The sequence below is a fragment of the Dioscorea cayenensis genome, chromosome 7 (assembly GCF_009730915.1).
Source record: "Dioscorea cayenensis subsp. rotundata cultivar TDr96_F1 chromosome 7, TDr96_F1_v2_PseudoChromosome.rev07_lg8_w22 25.fasta, whole genome shotgun sequence".
NCBI classification, from domain to species: domain Eukaryota; kingdom Viridiplantae; phylum Streptophyta; class Magnoliopsida; order Dioscoreales; family Dioscoreaceae; genus Dioscorea; species Dioscorea cayenensis.
Genome location: NC_052477.1, coordinates 4,242,377 through 4,261,874, shown reverse-complemented (window position 1 = coordinate 4,261,874; position 19,498 = coordinate 4,242,377). Strand labels below are relative to the sequence as shown.

The 19,498-nt window shown below is 36.9% G+C and overlaps 1 protein-coding gene across 3 annotated transcripts; it reads right to left on the bottom strand.

The window, feature by feature from the left end:
• Nucleotides 1–7,696: 7,696 nt before the first annotated feature.
• On the bottom strand, nucleotides 7,697–18,645 carry LOC120264759 (autophagy-related protein 18h-like). Of its 3 annotated transcripts, XM_039272585.1 has the most exons (10): nucleotides 18,140–18,645; nucleotides 12,178–12,645; nucleotides 11,643–12,071; nucleotides 11,204–11,449; nucleotides 10,296–11,114; nucleotides 10,044–10,213; nucleotides 8,852–8,964; nucleotides 8,552–8,737; nucleotides 8,180–8,473; nucleotides 7,697–8,106 (listed from the first exon to the last, which is right to left on the bottom strand). In XM_039272585.1, the coding sequence occupies exons 1-10, from the start codon at nucleotides 18,320–18,322 to the stop codon at nucleotides 8,102–8,104; spliced, it is 2,913 nt and encodes a 970-aa protein (XP_039128519.1). In that variant the 5' UTR covers nucleotides 18,323–18,645; the 3' UTR covers nucleotides 7,697–8,101. The 3 variants fall into 3 exon arrangements, with proteins under 3 accessions (XP_039128519.1, XP_039128517.1, XP_039128518.1); XM_039272583.1 differs by having other exon boundaries at nucleotides 8,180–8,737; XM_039272584.1 differs by having other exon boundaries at nucleotides 8,180–8,737; nucleotides 8,852–8,961.
• Between the last annotated feature and the right edge of the window lie 853 nt (nucleotides 18,646–19,498).

Here is a 19,498-nt window from a genome sequence, read left to right as displayed (position 1 = left end):
GTCCAGATGAACTATAACCTTTATTCTTTCAACCAAAACTTCACATGGTCAACTGAGCATATCATTGAAACATGGTCACATGATCATGAAGGCTTAATATTGGATGGCTATGTGATTCATGTGGGTTGTTCTTAATACGTCTTCCCTTGCAGACATATCCTTCGCTCACCAAGTAATCTGTAAATTCATATGGTTTTTTTGTTCTATTCATGTTTGAACCTTTTTTTCAATATGGTCCGCACCCTTATATCAAGTGAACAGTCAAGTAGGATATTAGTTGCTGGGATTTAAGCAACTCCATACAAAGTGGATTTGCTGATGGATGTCATTAGGTGTAGATATCACCGTATAGAACTCTATGATCCACTAATGTTCTTTAGGCTATTGACTTGAGTGGCATTGATACTTCTAGTTCTTATTAGTTAAACACATCACTACTTGCAAAGGCAAATTTTTTAATTCCTATTGTTTTCCCCTGCTTTTACATTAAATAATTTTATTTTGATACCTATGTATTCATTTGATTTTAAATGCATTGTTCCTGTAGCTTTATCAACGGGAAGAAGTGGAAATGGTAGCCGAAGCTCTGAAAACAGAGGATACGGATACTACTGCTAGGGTAGGTTAGCTTGATGGTAGCTTTGGTTATTGCCCTGTATTAATCTGTTTTCTTAAATCATCTGATAGGATCTTCTGTTATATCAATCATAATTTTTTTAGCTTTCATGGCAAGCTAGCAAATTTATCACTTTTTGTGCTTGTTTTTTTAATTTTTTGTTTTTTTTCAATATTGTCTATGTAGATTAATTTATGTATGTAAGAGTCTCTATATTAGTAAAGCAAGTTACTTGGGTAATGTTTATATCTACTCAATAGTATTTTAATTTTATTGTTATTGTTATTGTTATTTTCAATAGATTTACTATGACAGATCTTATCATGTTCTTTTTGAAGCCTTAGATGTTTGTGGCTAAGGAATTGGAAACCGTTTACTTCATTTGGAGTTAGGTTTGTTTTTATTTCTTTTAATTTATTTCTCTTTATGAAGTATGAAGTTGAATGACACAACCCGGATAGAATCAACACGTTAGCAAGTGTCACGGCCTTCCCGATCGCCCCAACGATCACCGCGCGGCGCTCGTCACACCACCAAGGCGCCGAGCCAGCCTACGGCCAAGGATGAGCTACAACGAACAAGATACAAACAACCATGCACACAAACAAGGAGATTAGAGAGAAAAACATAAACTCTCTATATTGAAACCAAGATTACACCATGAACATGGATAGCAAAGCCAAGAACTCCACCCCACCAAGGATGAAGGGAACCAGCACACAACCAAGAGGAAACTCACCAAGAGTTCTTCTTTCTCTCCTCTTACCCTTTCTAAGGGAATGAGAGCCATATTTATAGAGAAAACCAATGAGAGGATGGGATCAACCGAATCTCAATAAGAGGCTAAGAATAAGTCACCTGTCACATCAAGACAAGCACAGTGCTACAGTGCTACATTGCCAAGAAACACAACACTGTTCACTGTACACACCTGGATCACTCTACAGTGTCAACCAATGGCACTGATAGTCCATCCAGCCCTCTCCCGGTCATCCCTTGCCGGTGCGCCCATCCAGCCTCGGTAGCGCGCACGGCGGCCCAATATTCTACCGCGCATTCCTCTCGGTAAAGGCCCTCGGTAACGCGCCCATGCACCCACATGCTATCCTGCCCACGGCTGGGCTAAGAGCTCCGCTCCGCCCACCCGATCAGCTGACCGACCGTACAAGTCCCTTGATCGACCGTACCGTCTGTGCTTACGCTGATCTGGCTAATTGGCCCATACTTAGCCAATTCTCGGCCTCCAGACCGTGATCACACGATCACCCACCCATTGATCGAGATTCCTCGGCCACGCGCATCACGCCATGCGCGCTGCCTAGCGAGCCCTCTGCAATGCGCGACACCATGCCCCCGCACCCGCTCACTCGGCACCCCCGGCTAGAATTCTCGGTCATGCGCAGACTCAACCCGTGCATCGGATGATCGGACGGACAACACCTATTTAGATTTGGAATTTGGCCAACCTTGGCTTCATTGGCCATCTCCCTCGGCCAGGGACCACCCTATGGCAAGCGTGTAAGGTAGAACCCTTACAGCAAGGTAGTACTCTTTTGATAATAAATGGTATCTTTGAAAATCCAAATCTTTGCTTAGATTTGGCTTGGATTTTGATTTTCCAAATATATCTATATATATATATACACACATATATATAGTATAACCAAAGTACATCTAATAGGACCATTACATGCAAGCTTAATGACACGAATTGGATAGAATCGAGAGTAGTACATTTTTTTATAAGAATCAGTCAATTATCTCAGTTATCTTTGAAAACCCAAACCTTTTTAATTTATGGAATTGAATTGATATTAACTACATTTCTCATGTGAATTTATTTTACAAGGCCCCATTAATTAATACATGTTTTAATATATTTTTTCATAATATTTATGCTTTACATAAAACAAGTAAAAATATATTTATATTCATTTTGAATAGATCAGATAAATTGTGGAAAGAATTACTACATGTTTTAGTATATTTTTGTGATAATATTTATGCTTCACATAAAACAAGTAGGCTATATATATATATATATATATATATATATAAAAAAAAACTTTGACAAAGTAGATTTTACTCCTATGAAAGTAATTGGTCTAATATGGAGTTAGCCCATAAAAGGCTATCTCCCGTCAGGTATATCCCCGAAGCCGAACAAGTTCTGCTGGTGGGGATATACTTGACGGGAGACGCAAAGCTATGGTGGAGAACCTGACAGGTGGATGATGCCCGCGAGGGTCGCACAACTCTTCAGTCATTGTCCAACTTGAAGAAGGAGTTGTGTGAACAATTTCTACCCGGTAACACCGTGTGGATGGCACGTTTGACATTACAGAGTTGAGGCACACCGGCACGGTGTGGGATTATGTCAAGGAGCTCACTTCCTTGATGCTGGATGTCCCAGATATTTTTGAGAAGGAAAAGCTATTCAACTTCCAAACAGGCCTTCAGCAATGGGCGCAAATCGAAGTAAGACGACAGGGGGGGTGAAGGATTTAGCTTTGACCATCTCAATGGGCGAATCCTTGATAGACTTTCTGAATCCAGCCGCAAACGATGAAGAGAAAGCCAAGTCACAGCCAAAGAAGAAAAAGTTTGAGAAGAAGACAGCCAAAGCCCCATTCTGGAAGCCACAGGAGGAAAGGCAAAGGAGGATTGGCCAAGGCCCGAGGGCAGGCTGAGTGAAGGACAGAATAGCAAGCCTACGGGTTCCTTTATCTGTGATGGACTGCACCGGGCGAGGAAATGCTCAAAATGAGATAAACTTGCTGCATTTGTGGCAAGGGAAGACAATGACTCGGACTTTGCAACAAGAGTCAATCCTCTGCACTTGTTAGGAAGCATCCGAGCTGTCAAATGTACTTCCTAATCACTTCTCTATGTACGTCTAACACTCAACAACAGGAAAATCTATGCTATGGTGGACTCGGGGGGCCACGCACAACTTCATCAACACCGCTACCATAGAAAGGATGGGTCTTAGCATCAGCAAGCACCCTAGTAGAGTAAAGGCCATCAACTCACCAGCACAAGCAGTAACCATACGAGTTTTTGGGAGTTATGGTGCGGATGGGGGCTTGGAGTGGCTAGATCGACCTGCTAGTCGCACCACTTGATGGTTTTAAGCTAATACTTGACGTCGATGATGGTTTGAATTGATTATCCACGTTAAATGTGACTTCGGTGATGCTCTCTTCTTCCTTAGGAGCCTGATCATCATTGACATCATCGTCTAACTCATAAGCCTTGGTTTCCTCCTTGTTGATGTCTTCTGTTTGCAAATTGTCAATTCCACTGATCAAGCACATGTCGGATGTAGGGTTTGACTCAATTATATTGATGTATTATGCATAAAGTTTCTGCGTTACATGGTGCTCAATCCACTGATTAAGCAAGGCTAGTACCTTCTTCAACTAACCCTTCATACCTGCTATGAAAAGAAAATTGTTCACAATATTGTGTAGCAATAATAGACACACGTGATAAACTGAATTTAAAACAAAACGAGTAAATGGACAAAACACTTAGCTACAATTTTTCCTAGAATCTCTCGACTGTGTTCCCTGGCAACTATGCCAAAAGCTTGAAATTCACACAAAAACATTCACCAAGCATCATTAAAAAATTTCACTCCGTTTAAACAAAATAAAATTGCGATTTAAAAGGTTTGGAAAGGTTCCTACCATTGGGCATTTATTTCAAACAAGCAAAAGGTATTTTTTAGCTTTTGTGTATTTATAATTAACCAGCCTTAATTTAGATAGCACAAGTGTTTATTTAATTGAAACTTTACAGGGACTTGTTGATGCATTGGTGGAGTTGGTGCCAAATAGCAAACATAGAAATTGTGTGAGGCATTTGTACACCAACTTCAAGTCCCAACCTATAAACAAAGGGAAAGCATTGAAGGGCTCTTTATGGAAAGCTACAAGGTCCACTTACCTGAAAGAATATCAAGATGCAATGAGGGGGATGAGGACTTTATCTTAGACTACTTACAAATGAGTGGAAGACAAAGACCCTAGACATTGGTGCAAGGCTTACTTTTCTCCAAGCTACAAGTGTGATGTCATGCTTCTTAACAACTTGTGTGAGTGCTTCAACAAGTACATTTTGGAGGCAAGGGATAAACCTATATTAACCATGATAGAAACCATAAGAACCAAACTTATGCAAAGAATTGCCATGAAAAGAGAAGCAACTGAAAAATATACAGGGCCTTTATGTCCTAAAATTCAGGAAAAAGCTTGACAAGGTAATTGAGGAGTCTAGCATGTGTTGATCTAGGCATGTTGTTGGGAGAAAATTTTAGGTTTCATGTGGCCCAACAAATCAACATATTGTTGATTTGGAGATCCATAGCTGCTCATGTAGAAAGTGGGATCTCACAGGTATACCATGTAGTCATGGAGTTGTAGTGCTTTTTACCACTAAAGAAAAACCAGAGGAATATGTTCATTCATGCTACCATAAGGAGACACAGCTACAAATCTACTCTCCCTTTATTAAACCTATTAGAGGATTTAAACAGTGGAGCCATGTGGAGAACATGGAGCCAATCCTGCCTCCAATGTTGAGAATGCCTCCGGCCAGACCACACAAGAGTGGAAGAAAGGAAATGGATGAAACACCTACTCAACAAAGTAGGATTTCTAAGAAGGGAGTGCATATGACTTGCAGGAAATGTGGCCAGTCAGGGCACAATGCAAGGACATGTAAAGGCCAAGTTGGTGGTAACAAACGAATATCTAAAATGCATGTGAGTATTTTTTTTTTTTCATAATTATATCTCTTAACTAATGGCAAACTAATATGATGTTCTATAATTTTGATAGACTAAAAGAGCTACTAGACCCATAAGAAGGCAATCCACAAATGAAACTAGGCTTGAGAGTGGTCAATGCATACACATGGCCAGGTAAATAAAAACCAATGTGCAAATGCTTTGTCCATTAAGAGATAATAATTTCTTGGATTAATTTCTCATAAGAACGTGCTGCAAATAACAATATGTCAAGCCAACAACCTATCTGGGGTGTTAGGTGGATGGCCACTGTAAGTTTTTTGTAGGATGCTGCGTTTTTTTTTTCTTTATGTGTTGTGTTTTGATTAATAATTATAATCTTGTTTTGCATATTCTAACCTAAAATCTTGAATGAAAATGTTAATTATAATCTTATTTTGCATGTTCTAGCCTATAATCTTGAGTAAAATGTTACTTATAATCACCAATGGGTATAAGGCAAGAGTGCTATAAGTTTCTTTTGTGCTTATTGATTTCTTTTGTGCAGGTTTCTTCTCAAGTGCTTATTATAGCACACAACAATCTTGTATCAATACAACCATTTTTACAAATACACTAAGCCAACCACATAGAGCACATGGAAGGATAGTGGCATGAAGGTATATTGGGACATTCAGCAAAAAGTGGAATTACAGCCAAAGGGAAAAGACAGATATCAAGCCATGATGGAAATGCTTAGCAACATAAAGAGAAGATAGCATCAAATAAGAGACATGAAAAGAAAGACTGTTATTTGGGAGGTTGTCCTAATTGTATAAGCATCACCTAAGTTTTTTGTCCATCTATAGTAGCTCAGAATGCCAAAATAGGTTGGCAATTTTTGTTGTGTGCAGCAACTGGAAACTAATGTATGTCAGCATGTTATATTATATTACTAATGTTTTGGGAGAAAATACTGGTGTTTTGTTATGTTACAAATAGATGTTACTTTTTGAACAATGTTTTACTAGTAAATGTCATTGTGCATATGTTTTTCTCCAGTAAATTTTAGAATCGTCTCCATTTTTCTCAAATGAATGGTTTAAGCAATTGTGCTCAGTAACTATAAGTAATGTTTACAATAAGTAATTTTTAGAACTATGTCCATTTCTCTGGTAAATTTTACAGCATTTTCATTCAAAGAACAAATGCACAGGATACTAAAATATTTTTTTTAGAAACTTGTTAATGTATTTTTTTTTTCTAGTTCTAAATTGGCACTTGTATTAACCAAACTACCACTATGTGATGGATTCTCTGTCAAACAACCAAAATTAAAATAATGAGATGCTAGGGTTTTCGATCGCACAAGTAGCGCCAATTTGACAACTTAATAACTTCTTTGGTTGTTTCTCTCTTCCTTCTCCAAGCTTTCGACCTCCCACCTCCTTATCTGCAGTGTCACTGCTTTGGCCACTGTCTATGTGAAGGCATGATCTCTGGCTAGACAACACTCCTTAGTGTTTCAAGAAGCGATGGAGTAAACAATGGAGGAAATTTGGTTTCAAGACTCTCTGGTTCAGTGAAACCATGGAAAGCAAAGGGGAAAGTATGATGCTGATGTGGCCAGTCAATTCATCACGTGAAGTTCATAGCTGAAGTGGAATACCACATCAACAACCGAAGAAAAAGTCTGACACATGTCAAGTGAGGTGGCACGCCAACTCAACATCAAGGTAACGGAGTTGAGACGAGTGGCTTGATTAGAAAGAAATGCTAACGTTAGTGACCCAATTGAAATTTTTTTTAGTTTACTGACTAGATTAAGAAAACACAAATAGTTCAGTGATTAAACATGTAATTTACCCTTTAAAAAAACTCATAGTTTTATTAAAATTATTTCTCAATTTTCTTTAGTCTTTTGACTAAAAAATTGCCCCTCATGGTATCATAAGAAAGGTAGAAGATTTGGAAAATATGGATAATATTTCAAGCCTAGGGTGAGTTCTACCATACTTGGCAATTTTCCAAGAGTCATCTTGAACATCCCAACAATAACTTAAAAAATTAATATAATAAATATTAAAGCCAATAAGTTAATATAATAAACTCTCTAATAATATTTGCTATGAGATCAATCATAGATCCATGAAAAATCCTTCATAAAAACAACAGTTTCAGGAAAAGAACATCAATACCAAAAGAAGCTCAATTCTAGAAAAATATTTTAAGTGTTTTCCAAAATTTTCAACTGACTTCACCACAATTGAAAACCACAACCAAAAAAACTCATCAATGATATAATAATAACTCTAATACAAGAACGAAACAATTTCATTAGTTAAGGATTGAAATGAAAGCTGGCCATGAATCAGCCTGAGAACCTGTTTTTAAACATACTTAGATTCTGTACAATCTAACAATCAAGGGCATTTCATCTCAAGGTAACGGAAGATGCAAGACCATAATACACTTGCCTGCACCAAGAGTTTGAAATCCCTCCAATAACTACTAACTATCCATTGATTACATGTTCACATCTACACAATGTACAGGATGAGGACAGGGTTCGACATAATTCACCGCGAAGAATATCCATTCTTGAACATGATTCCAATCACTATCGTCATTTGTTGAATGAATTTTCTTCTTTCTTTTCTCTTTTTGGTCTTTTTGAACATCACGACTAGAAAACATCACAAAGAACAACGGTCAAAGGTGTATATTTTTTTGTATGCCAGCGCAAGTTGTGATCAACCTGCTCCAAATACACAAATGGAGAATTATAAATAGTGATAAGTGATAAGTAATGATTTATGGCATTTTGATACCTTCTTCACTGAAGACAAATACCCCTCCGAGCACATCATCGTTGTCACCATCTTCCTCAGGCTTTTCTCTCTCGCAGTGGCTGCTGCTGCTGTCGACATCAGTGACAACTTCAGTTAACTCACGGCAGTCATCGAGTTCTGATACTTTACAATAGCCTTCATCGAAATATGGAGCAAACTGTCCTGAGTTAAGGGACTCGGACATCTCAGTTTGTTGTACATTGAAGTTGGAAATACAAGAGTCTGTGATCTCACTGCTCCCACTGTTGTTTGAAGAGAGAGATTCCTTAGTCGCTGGTACAGAAACAGATGACAAATTACTCCCAGAATTGGATAAGCCATGGACAACAGAGCTACCCATTGGAGACTCACTGCTACAGTGCGTATAATCGAAAGGCGCACAATCGTTGTGAGAATATCTCATTGGCATCGTAATAGATGCATTTGCTTGGGTCACTGATGGCATGGTACCTACAAATCTATTTCCTATCCTGCTGGGAGGCATAAGAGATGAAGACTCTGCTGATCTTAGCTGCAGGCTTACATCTTTTTGAGGTCCTGCCAAAGCATAGTCAAGACACAAATAATAAGTTTTCCTATAAATAGTGCAAAATAGACTGGATGATAAGGTATGGACAAATCAGGAAATGGCTATAACTTGATCTCTCTTACCAGAATCTGACGCAGGTTGAGGTACTGCAGGTCTCAAGTCCACGTTAGTGTTATTCCTAGTTATCATAGTCATCGAAGATGATGACTCATATCTTTGTCCAGTAAGACTGCTGCTGCAAGTAATTTATAGACAAGCAAGATGTTCTTACAGGCTAGTACCTCAAATATATGAGTTGCAAGTAGTAGAATATGTAACACATATATGGCAGGGTTAAGTGGCAAATCTATCCAACAGTTAAAAACTGTCCTCCCTTCCTGTGATTATTATGGTTTCTGTGACAAACAGAAAGCATATGATTTTACTTGATCCAAGATTTACCATAGTAATCCATAGTTGGATCAGTACACATTAGCATTTTATAATATTTCTTATTTGGTAGAAAATGGAAGATGATAATCCTACCAAGTCATATCAGTCTTTGAAACAATTTGTTTACCAACAATAGTATGTTTTTAATACCACATAAATGGTATGAGAATCAAGAGCATAGAAAAGCGAAATAGGGTATAGCAAGATAATATACTTGCAAGCCAAAATTTGATATACAGATGATTTGATGTTTAAGAAATCCTTCCCCTGGTTAATAACCCAAGAAACATAGCACTGATGCGAAAAAGAAAAGTTTACACTGCTAAATATTATTAAGAGGGCTTCACTTCCTACAAAGAAATAACAATAAAATACTGCTAAGATAACGTATTATATAAACCATACAAAATAATAAGGAAAAGAACAGATGGTTTTCATGATGTGAGGACAAAATAATTCTATTCACTTCTTTTCCCTTCAAACTCCCACCTTCTCTAATTGCATCATAAATTAAACAGCTGCTGAATTTCAAGAGAAAGGTTCATCCATATTAAATAAACCATATCTGATATAAACGAATTTTCCGAAATATAAAACAAGAACCAGATGACATCATACTCTCATGCATGCCTTTTTTGTATTTTCATATTTGCAATTATTTAGGCAAAAGCCAATTTCACAGAGCTAATAACACGAACTAAAGTAGTTCTGAGAGTACTCACTGAGACCTTTCGTAAATTACAATAGATTTTTTATCTTTTATTTTTCTGTTCTTTTGTCGCTAAACTATTCAATAAGGAAAATCAAGAGTGACAAAATTGAATATCTATAAAACAAGAGCAGAACAGAATATACAAACTAAAAAATAAAAAGAGATGGTACCTGTCACTCCATTCTGGATAGGCAGTATGAAGCTGCTCAAAAACAGGCAGCAAATCCTTCTGTCTAATTTCAACCTCAGTAATTGGCAAATTTTCAATTTCAAGTTCACCAGCACAACCAATATTAGATCCACCATTTCCTTTTAATGGAATCATCCTATAGAAGCAGATCTGGAAATACAAGTTCAATTATTGTTTAAGTAATAATTGTCATGTATAAAAGCCAAAAGGAAACTGGAAGGAAACAAAGTACCCTAGGTTTTTGCCATATTGGTATTCTCCCAGAATTAACATGCACTTCTGCATTGGACAGGAACCAGTGATGTCTTTCATCAGCCCTTTCAAACTCCTTTTCAGCTGCAGTAGCATTAGATGACATTAAAAGTGAAGAATCGTTATCTTCACAATCACAAAAATCCATAACAAACTCAGCGCTCAGCTGTTTGTTAACTTTAGAAATATTTTCATCTCTTTCGGGCCAATTTGATCTTCTGCACACATCCCACCATTGAACTGGTTCAACAATTACATGTAACTCCTCATCTTGATGTTCCAAAAGAGGACTGGCTCCAGTTTTTGATCCAATATCCCATGATTGTGCACCCAAAGATGGCAAGAGTTCATGCTGTATTAAATGACCAGATGGAGAATAAACTAAAAGATGCTCCAATGCATTACGCTTCAAAGGGGACGGTCGATTATCTTTATTCATAGAATTATGAAAAACAGCTGCCATGGCCCCAGAGGGTATAAGCATTTTTCCTGTTGCAGATGCAGCAACATTGCTGACAGTATTCAACCATCCAGAGTAACCATTTTTTATCCTACTAACTACAGAGAGTGTAATAGGAGCAGGAGGTTGAATGAGTTGTTGATCCATCGAACAAGAGGAAGTTGACCACCATGGCGATGTAAGACTAGGAACAAGGGCAGGTCCATCACAGTTACAACTTTGGGGCAAAAGACTTGAATCACCACCAAAAGGAGACAAGACAAAAATATGGCAGGTACCCCGTGATGAAACAATTGCTATCCACTGACTATAGTGACTAAAACAGATATCTTCTATTACCTGAAACAAAAGAAACAGAGAATACAATCAAATAGGTACATAACAAATGCAGGTTGTACTAGCTCACTTAACATGCAAAATGTACTTACAGCTGTTGTTATACCCCGATACAGCTTGTATAGCTGGACATGAGAAGTAGTCCAATCATAGCGCACTGGGCTTGAACCATTGGTTATAATAGTTGGCATAATACGGAATACATTTATATTATGTCCATGTACTGAAGCAGTTACTAGTAAAGTGCCGCTAGGGTCAAAACATAATGCTGATATTGGACTGGTATGAGCTCTGAATTGTGAAACAACTTCCTTTGAAACAAAATCCTTGACCACAACCTACAAGAACCATTGAAAACTAAAGTCATCAGTTTTATATGGGTAGATCTGTATATAATGTAAAAGGATAATTTATTAAGCTGTGTTTGATGTGCTTTTGTGCTATGTGCATCTTTTTGGGTTTTCCTAAACAGTATCAATGGGTGTTTTGCAGGCATTCATACAGAAGGTATAATTTGGACGAAACGCTAACCATTCCAGCGTTATCAGCTTCACTTGGATGAGTATTTGGTTGAAGCCTTCCTATCTTGCGGCCTGAAGACATTGGAGAACTGGAACCATCAGGTAAAAGTTCCTGACAGTACTTAGACAGAGTTTTGTATCCCATATCACTTAGATTGAGTATTCCAGCAGCCAACTGTTTGCTGGACTCCATAGCATAACGAGCAACTAAGCTACCATTGCCAGGTGATGTTGATGGGCTAACTCCTGGAGAGGGTGTAAGGTTCTGTGGGCTGAGACGCCCTAAATTCGACGTCAAAGGACTATTAGAAGCATAAGCTAACCATCTTGGACCAACAGCCATGGGACCGTAGCCTATGTTAACTCCAACAGCCCCTTGCAATGGATAAGTTAGTACACTGAACTTATTCTCAAGAGTAACAGCATCAAAGCAGTATATCTGCACAAAATTAATCAAGCTGTCAGCTACGTTAAAATGCAAGTTTAGGAATAATGGTACATGTTGAATACAAAATTATATTAGCTAATTAACTCAAGCCCCTCACTTGTGCTGCAAGGCCGATGGCAACTATCCGAGGACTGCATCGAATCATATACACAGCAGATCGAAATCTCAGAACATGCACATAATTGTGAGATTTTAATGAGAAGAACCGAACAACTGTAGGAGTTGAAATGCAATTTCCTGTTTGAGGTTCATTTGTAGTCTCCCTTATCAATGCACTCAGACGACCACCTTGAACCATACCCAAGCCATTGGTTTCATCCCCTGCTACAACCAGCAGCATAGGATGAAATGTTCTGAATCCTTCGCCACTTTCAGATTTCAGCGGAGTGGGTTGCATTTGCAAGAATGTAACTGGACCATCACGCTTTGAGACCAATTCACATACATTGGAAGCATCCTCAACATCAAGTACTTGAAATCCATTAGAGTAACCTAGTAACAGAACATGTTTGAAGGAAGATGAACCAAGCTCTAATTCTAGCTTGTCAAAACCAGCCCATAGCACCTGTTTTTAATTAGTAAAACTTCAAAATCTTAATGTGTTCACAAAATCAATAAACAGTATCAGAAACAAAAAGTAATACAGTCTAAAGCAGAAAAAAAAATGAGCAAAAAAGCACAAGCAGCAAAATAAAGAGCATGACTTGCAAAAATATAATAATTTCATGCATACACATGCCAAACAAACAAAAACAATCAAGCCTATACTTTATAGAACTGGAGCCATGGATCTGACGAAACCTAAGGTAAGATCTAGAGTTTCTTCAATGTTTCAAGGGTCAGAAACATCCACATCCAACCCATCAACACGAACTCTAACTTGAATAAACCTCTCTTGATGCATGCTGCAAAAGCCTTATAAACACATAAACCAATCACATATAGGAAGTGCTTTAAGTTTCCAATTTCCAGATTAGGTTCAGTTTTAATTAACTAAAGCCATTGCAAGCCGACCACTCTAATTCAATGACAATTCCTCGTAACAGATTGGTTAGATTGTATAGCTAGCTCCAGACAAGGCAAGTGGCTAAATACATAAAATTTCATTGCCCCCTCGCAATTCTTATTATGAAATCTTAAAACTAAAATCGACAACATTAACAAAATTATTAAAGTCAGAGCTTGTAAACTTCAAATGTTGTTAACACTTTATTTGATGTCAAACCAAGTTATGAATGAAGTCAGCAATATTATCGATCAAGTGGACGAACAACAAATGGGAAATTGATAACGAAAGGCTGGATCAACCTTTTAAATTTCAAAATGAGAGCTTCCATATAATTCAGTTAATGTCAACCAGCTTGGCAAATGAATAGACAAATAATTACTTGTTCTCAACAGATTAGCTTCATTAGTTCCCTTGTAGTTAAGACCCTGAGGGTGCCTAATTGGCCAATTGGTGATGAACAACTAATTTCTGAGCACTACTTCATAGCTTAGAAGGCTAGAGATCAGAAACACAAACGTCACATGGTAAGGAGCCGATTATCTCTGAGGTACATCAAATGGTCCAAACACTTACAGAAATTGCCAAAAAAAAAAAGCCCTTCAACTACCTGAAGAAAGTAAGAAAACTGACGTGGACACTCTTATGGAAATGATCTAGTAATAATCATTATAGTGACAGGAAAAATAAAGGAAAAATGTTTGAAGAATACTTCTGGGATAGTATATTTTGCATACTTCAGGGCTTCTCTTTTTTGATAAAAATCAGATTAAAAGGCTGTTGTTTAAGATGATGGTTGCTTGTGTTCATACACAATACTTGCTATTATCAATAGATTAACTCATTATAATCCATAAAAACTTGCCCATCTTTTCTTATGGTTCCTATTTCTGGATAAGTTAACTAAACAGTGTCAAAAAAGTTAACACCAATATGTTCCAACTAGTTGGGGTTTGTAACCTATGGTAAATACAGGCATGCTTTGGCAGGATTTATATGAAATTAGCCTACTAATTAAATTTGTATTTCTCACGGAAAACTTTGTTGGTAATCACATAGGAGTCCTAGTTACCAAACTTCCCAAAAATTTCACTAATTGCAGATGCTTGAGTCACTCCACAACAAGAAATCTCAAGATAAATGGATGTTGTCCATAAAAGCCGCATACCTTCGAATGAGGTCATTTCACTCCGTTATATTTACTTGACGATTAGATTTTCTGAAAACAACAGGAGTGTCTCCAACTTGACTAATTTTCCACCATAATCAAGAGTATCCAGAAATATATCCATTAATAAAAAATGTGTTATAACTAGGAAAACCAACATTTGTTTCTCTAAAAACTCAAGAACTTAATTAACAACCAACTTGTTTTAAAGGTGTGGCTCAAGAAACAAGTTCACCATTTGTACAATCTTAAAATAATCAACATTACATACGAATGTTCTAGGCAATATACATAAGGAAATAGGTATAAAAATATGAATAAAAACAAGCATTTTACCATATTAAATGTCTCATATGTACTTGATAATCTATTCTATATTAAAAGTCATGGTTCTTTGTGGAATCATCATCAACATGACACACACGTCAATCAAATTTCGATCTAAGCCAAGAAATAGATTCCTAAACTTTAGCTATCATGGCCAAAAATGGAAGGAACATGGCCATCTCTGATCCACATATGTGACTAACAGTCCTGTCAGTAGAGTCAGCCATTAATATATATATATATATATATATATATTGATGAAAGGTGGCTTTGCAGAAGCCTATTTGCAGCGAATACATTTGAATCTGTACAGATAGTCTCTCTTATATGGTCTTGCAAGTTTACCAAGTACCACACACAACACAAACATCAACATCATGCCTTAAGAGAGATAACTACTTTCTGATTTTATTAACCTCAACCTAGCCCATCAAGATTCACACCCAACCAATTAAGCTTGCACAAAAAATTTTTGTGTTTGGACTATCTTGCCCAAAAAGATTATAAATCAGAAGCAACTCAACTAATCATATTAATGGAGAACTCTTAAATTCATTCATCCAGGAAATAAATATATCTTTGACACTGAAAACACATTCATCAAATCACAATTTAATTTGTTCTGTCTTCACGCCCAGCATAAAACCCACCTTTTTGAGGAGTAAATTTGTACCACTACTAGTGAAACCTTATTGCAAGTTAAGAAAAACATGCTCATTTTATAACAGATAAGAAACGGGATCTGAACCTATTATAAAAGTGGTCGTTTTATCATTCCCACAGAAACAATAAAGTGTGTGACATAAAAGAAATTAGCACTACTAAGAATTTATGGAAATTCAAACCTAAAAAGCAAATCAAAGGGCACCTAACTATCCTAGCAAACTAGTAATCAGTTGTAATTTATAAAGATAGCCTCTGTTATCTGAGATGAGGAAGCGGTGAAGAACAGGACAGAAGGATATATGACAAGGAAATGGAAGTGGATTTCTAGGAAAAGATGATAGACAGAGAGAAGAAATCAAAAAGAAAAACAGGAAAAGTGAAGACCTGGATTCAATTAATAAAGGTGATCATTACCAGTACTGGAATATGCCTATTTATTACCAGCACATAGAAGCTATCCTCATAACTCAAGGACTTTCTAAAATGGTAATCCATATCACTGATCCTCACCAAAATCCTGATCCAAATTTTTGATACCATAGAACTGAAAATACAGCTAAATCCAAACTTTGGTTATATAGAACAAACAAGATCCTGATGCATCTCTCACAATTGAAGCCTCTGTAGAAAATAAGCAATACATCTTTCCATCATAATTTCTTCCCTGGACCAGCCAACGTTAGAATGAAATGACATTGCTTAAACTCCTGATCCCTAATCATGCAAGCATTTAAAAGGAGGCAACAAAGAAATCAGCATAGATTTATCCTTTCAGAACATTATATCTACTAAAAGGTAGGTTTAGAAACCTCAGGAAACTCATAGAATGGAGACTTAAGTGTATAAAGAATACGATGAGAAAATAGGATGACCATTCTTCTGATACTTTGATATAGAACACTAATTCTTGAAGGAGGTTGCAGTGTTCTTTCATTAGAGTAACAGAAAATCCATTAAATTAGTAAATAACACCCCACCTTATTTGCACATTCAAATGGAGCAAGGTTAATCAATAGTTTTAATGGAGGGAAACACATTGAAAAAGAACAATTCCAGGACACTAAAGGCATCTAAAACCTTTTTAACCTTTTATTGAAATTGAAACATGTGGGCACTACCGCAACACAAACAAAGAAAACTGTTTGTCAATAGTAAAATAGAATGTTGTCTAATCCATCCAAATTATGTGCCATGACAATGTAAAAGACCGTTAAAAGAATATTCAAGCAACACATTGTCGATAGTACAATAGAAAGCTGTCTGATCCATCCAAAGCCACGACAATATAAGAATATTCAAGCAATGCATTGTCAACCGTAAAATAGAATGTGGCCTAATCTATCTGAAATTCTGTGCCACGACAATGTAAAAGACCGTTATAAGAATATTTAAGCAATGCATTGTCGATAGTAAAATAGAATGTTGTCTAGTCCCTCCAACGCCACGACAATGTAAAAGACTGTTATAAGAATATTCAAGCAATGTATTGTCGATAGTAAAATAGAATGTCACCTAATCCATCCTAAACTCTGTGCCACGACAATGTAAAAGACCGTTATAAGAATATTCAAGCAATGCATTGTCGATGGTAAAATAGAATGTTGTCTGATCTCTCCAACGCCACGACAATGTAAAAGATTGTTATAAGAATATTCAAGCAATGCATTGTCGATAATAAAATAGAATGTCGCCTAATCCATCCTAAATTATGTGCCACGACAATGTAGCAATGCATTGTCAATAGAATGTCGCCTGATCCGTCCAAAATTCTGTGCCACGACAATGTAAAAGACCATTATAAGAATGTTCAAGCAATGCATTGTTGAAAGCAAACTAGAATGTCGCCTGATCCATCAAAAATTTTGTGCCACAACAATGTAAAAGACCATTATAAGAATGTTCAAGCAATGCATTGTTGATAATAAAATAGAATGTCACCAGATCCATCTAAAATTCTGTGCCACAACATTTATAAGAATATTCAAGCAATGCATTGTTAATGGTAAAATAGAATGTCGCCTGACCCATCCATAATTCTATGCCACGACAATGTAAAAGACCTTTATAAGAATATTCACGCAATGCATCGTAATATACCTAGTAATCAATAAGCAGACTGCCGCATGTGAATATTAAAATTTATTATTTCATAAGAGGGCGAAATAAACTATGTTATCTAAATGACACTATGCAGCTAAGTATCATATTTTAATCTCTCTATGATGCTTGTAGCTACAAACAAGTATCATGTAAGATTCACAGGAATAGCATGCGTACAAGTATCAAACAAGAAATAAGGCTCAAAACTTCAAACCCATAAAAAATCACATGGTTTTTGTTTCCAAGCATGTTTTAACGGATTAATCTAGAATTAGACACAAATATACCAAATCAGGCAACAATTAATGAGATAAGGCAACACTTACCAGCAAAAACCTCACATTACAAAAGATGAGGTCAATAATGAATGCATTTATGATGCTCAATGATAAGGAGGGTTTTCCAACTATCTTCCCCGAATCCTTTTATCTTTTCAACAAATTGATCCCATCCAAATTTAGAAAATAAATCATTGCAAGCAAAGCTAATGGATCTTTAGTCTTACCCCACTACTAAAACTAAAAGCAAATCTTCCCTTGATCATGCAACTCTTTACAACATCAGAGAACTTCAAAGACTACAACTCAACCAAAATCAAAAAGGCCTAATCTTTCCACCATAACCCCAAGCGCCGATCAATTCACACCAGACTTTTCTCAAGCAACAAAACCACATAATCAAAATCAATCTAAAACTCAAAATTCCCCTAAATCACCAACCCTAAGTTAAAGTTACAAAGAGAACACACACAAAGAGAGATAGAGATAGAGATAGAGATATAAAGAGAGAGACCTGGTCCTTCTCGTCCTCAGCGGCAGCGGATATGGAAGCGGCGACGGAAGCACCAGCCGATCGGACAGTGGAAGCAACAGAGCCAGCGTTAGCAGACACAGTCTTGAGACAAGACGAGATGATCCTAAGCGAATTAGGCAGAAGCCCATTCTTCCCACCAGCCCCACCCCTACCTCTCCTCATCCTCCCCCTTTCAATCGACTCCTACAGAACTTCAGCGACCTCCAACACCACCTTCCACCTCCACCCCACACCCAGCGCCCACCAAAGCCACCGCCAATCCTATAGACCATCCGAATGCGGCTCTTTTCTGTAGATCAAGATCCTTATCCTCCAACAACCATCTATAGCTTTTCCTCCATGCCCAATGCTTCCACTTCCCCGGTTTGAACCGCAACTCTCTCCTCTTCTCCTCCGCTTTGAGGGTTTTGTTTTCCTTTGGCTTTGCTTGCGCTTCTATCGCTGTTGCCGTGTTCCGCAGCTGTTGTTCTCTCTCTCTCTCTCTCTCTCTCTCTCTCTCTCTCTCTTTTGTTTTTATATTATAATAATAATAATAATAATAATATTGATATATTTATATATATTCAGAATGAAGACATCAGCGGTACGTTGGACTTTCGAGGAGCATTAAAGTAAAAGTGGACCAGCAGGTGTATGCTATAGGCTGATTTTTGGGTTAAATTGTGTTTTGGGTTGGATGCATCATGCATGTGGTTTTGGTGGGGTGTTTTGAATGTGTTTGTTTGACCTTGTTTTTTATTGTTTTGTGAATTTTGGGTTTGGGGTTGGATGTTTTAGTCAAACCACTTGTTCATTGGTTTTGACACGTTTATCTTAAGGGTCAGGGGTATTTTATTGATATGCAAAAATTTTGGTGGAATTTTGAGTTGTTGGGTTGAAATTACCATGTGAGTTGGTTATATTAGGATGAATATGGTCTTATATTAGATTTGAATGGGTTACATAAAAAAATAACACTAGAGACTAAAATTTGTCTTACTGGATGTATGTATTGTTCTAGATTTGCTCTTTCTTATCTTCAGGTTTTTACATACTCAATGAGATGAAGTTTTTCATTTTTTGTAGCCCATCATACTTCACTTGGTCATTGATAAATATAGAGACAAGAATTATGGGAAACCATTGTTACAAAACTAGACATTATTTGAAAGAAAAAAAAAGAATTATAAGAAAATTCAGTAATTATAATAAAAAAATGTTTTTTTATGTACCCTTGTAAAGACAAGATTAAGATTATATTTGTTGTATATCTTTACAAAAATTTTTTTGGTATAATACCCAAATTGATCCCTCTACTTTTCTCTCTCTCTTCTTTTTTGGTCCCTATACTCAGAAATG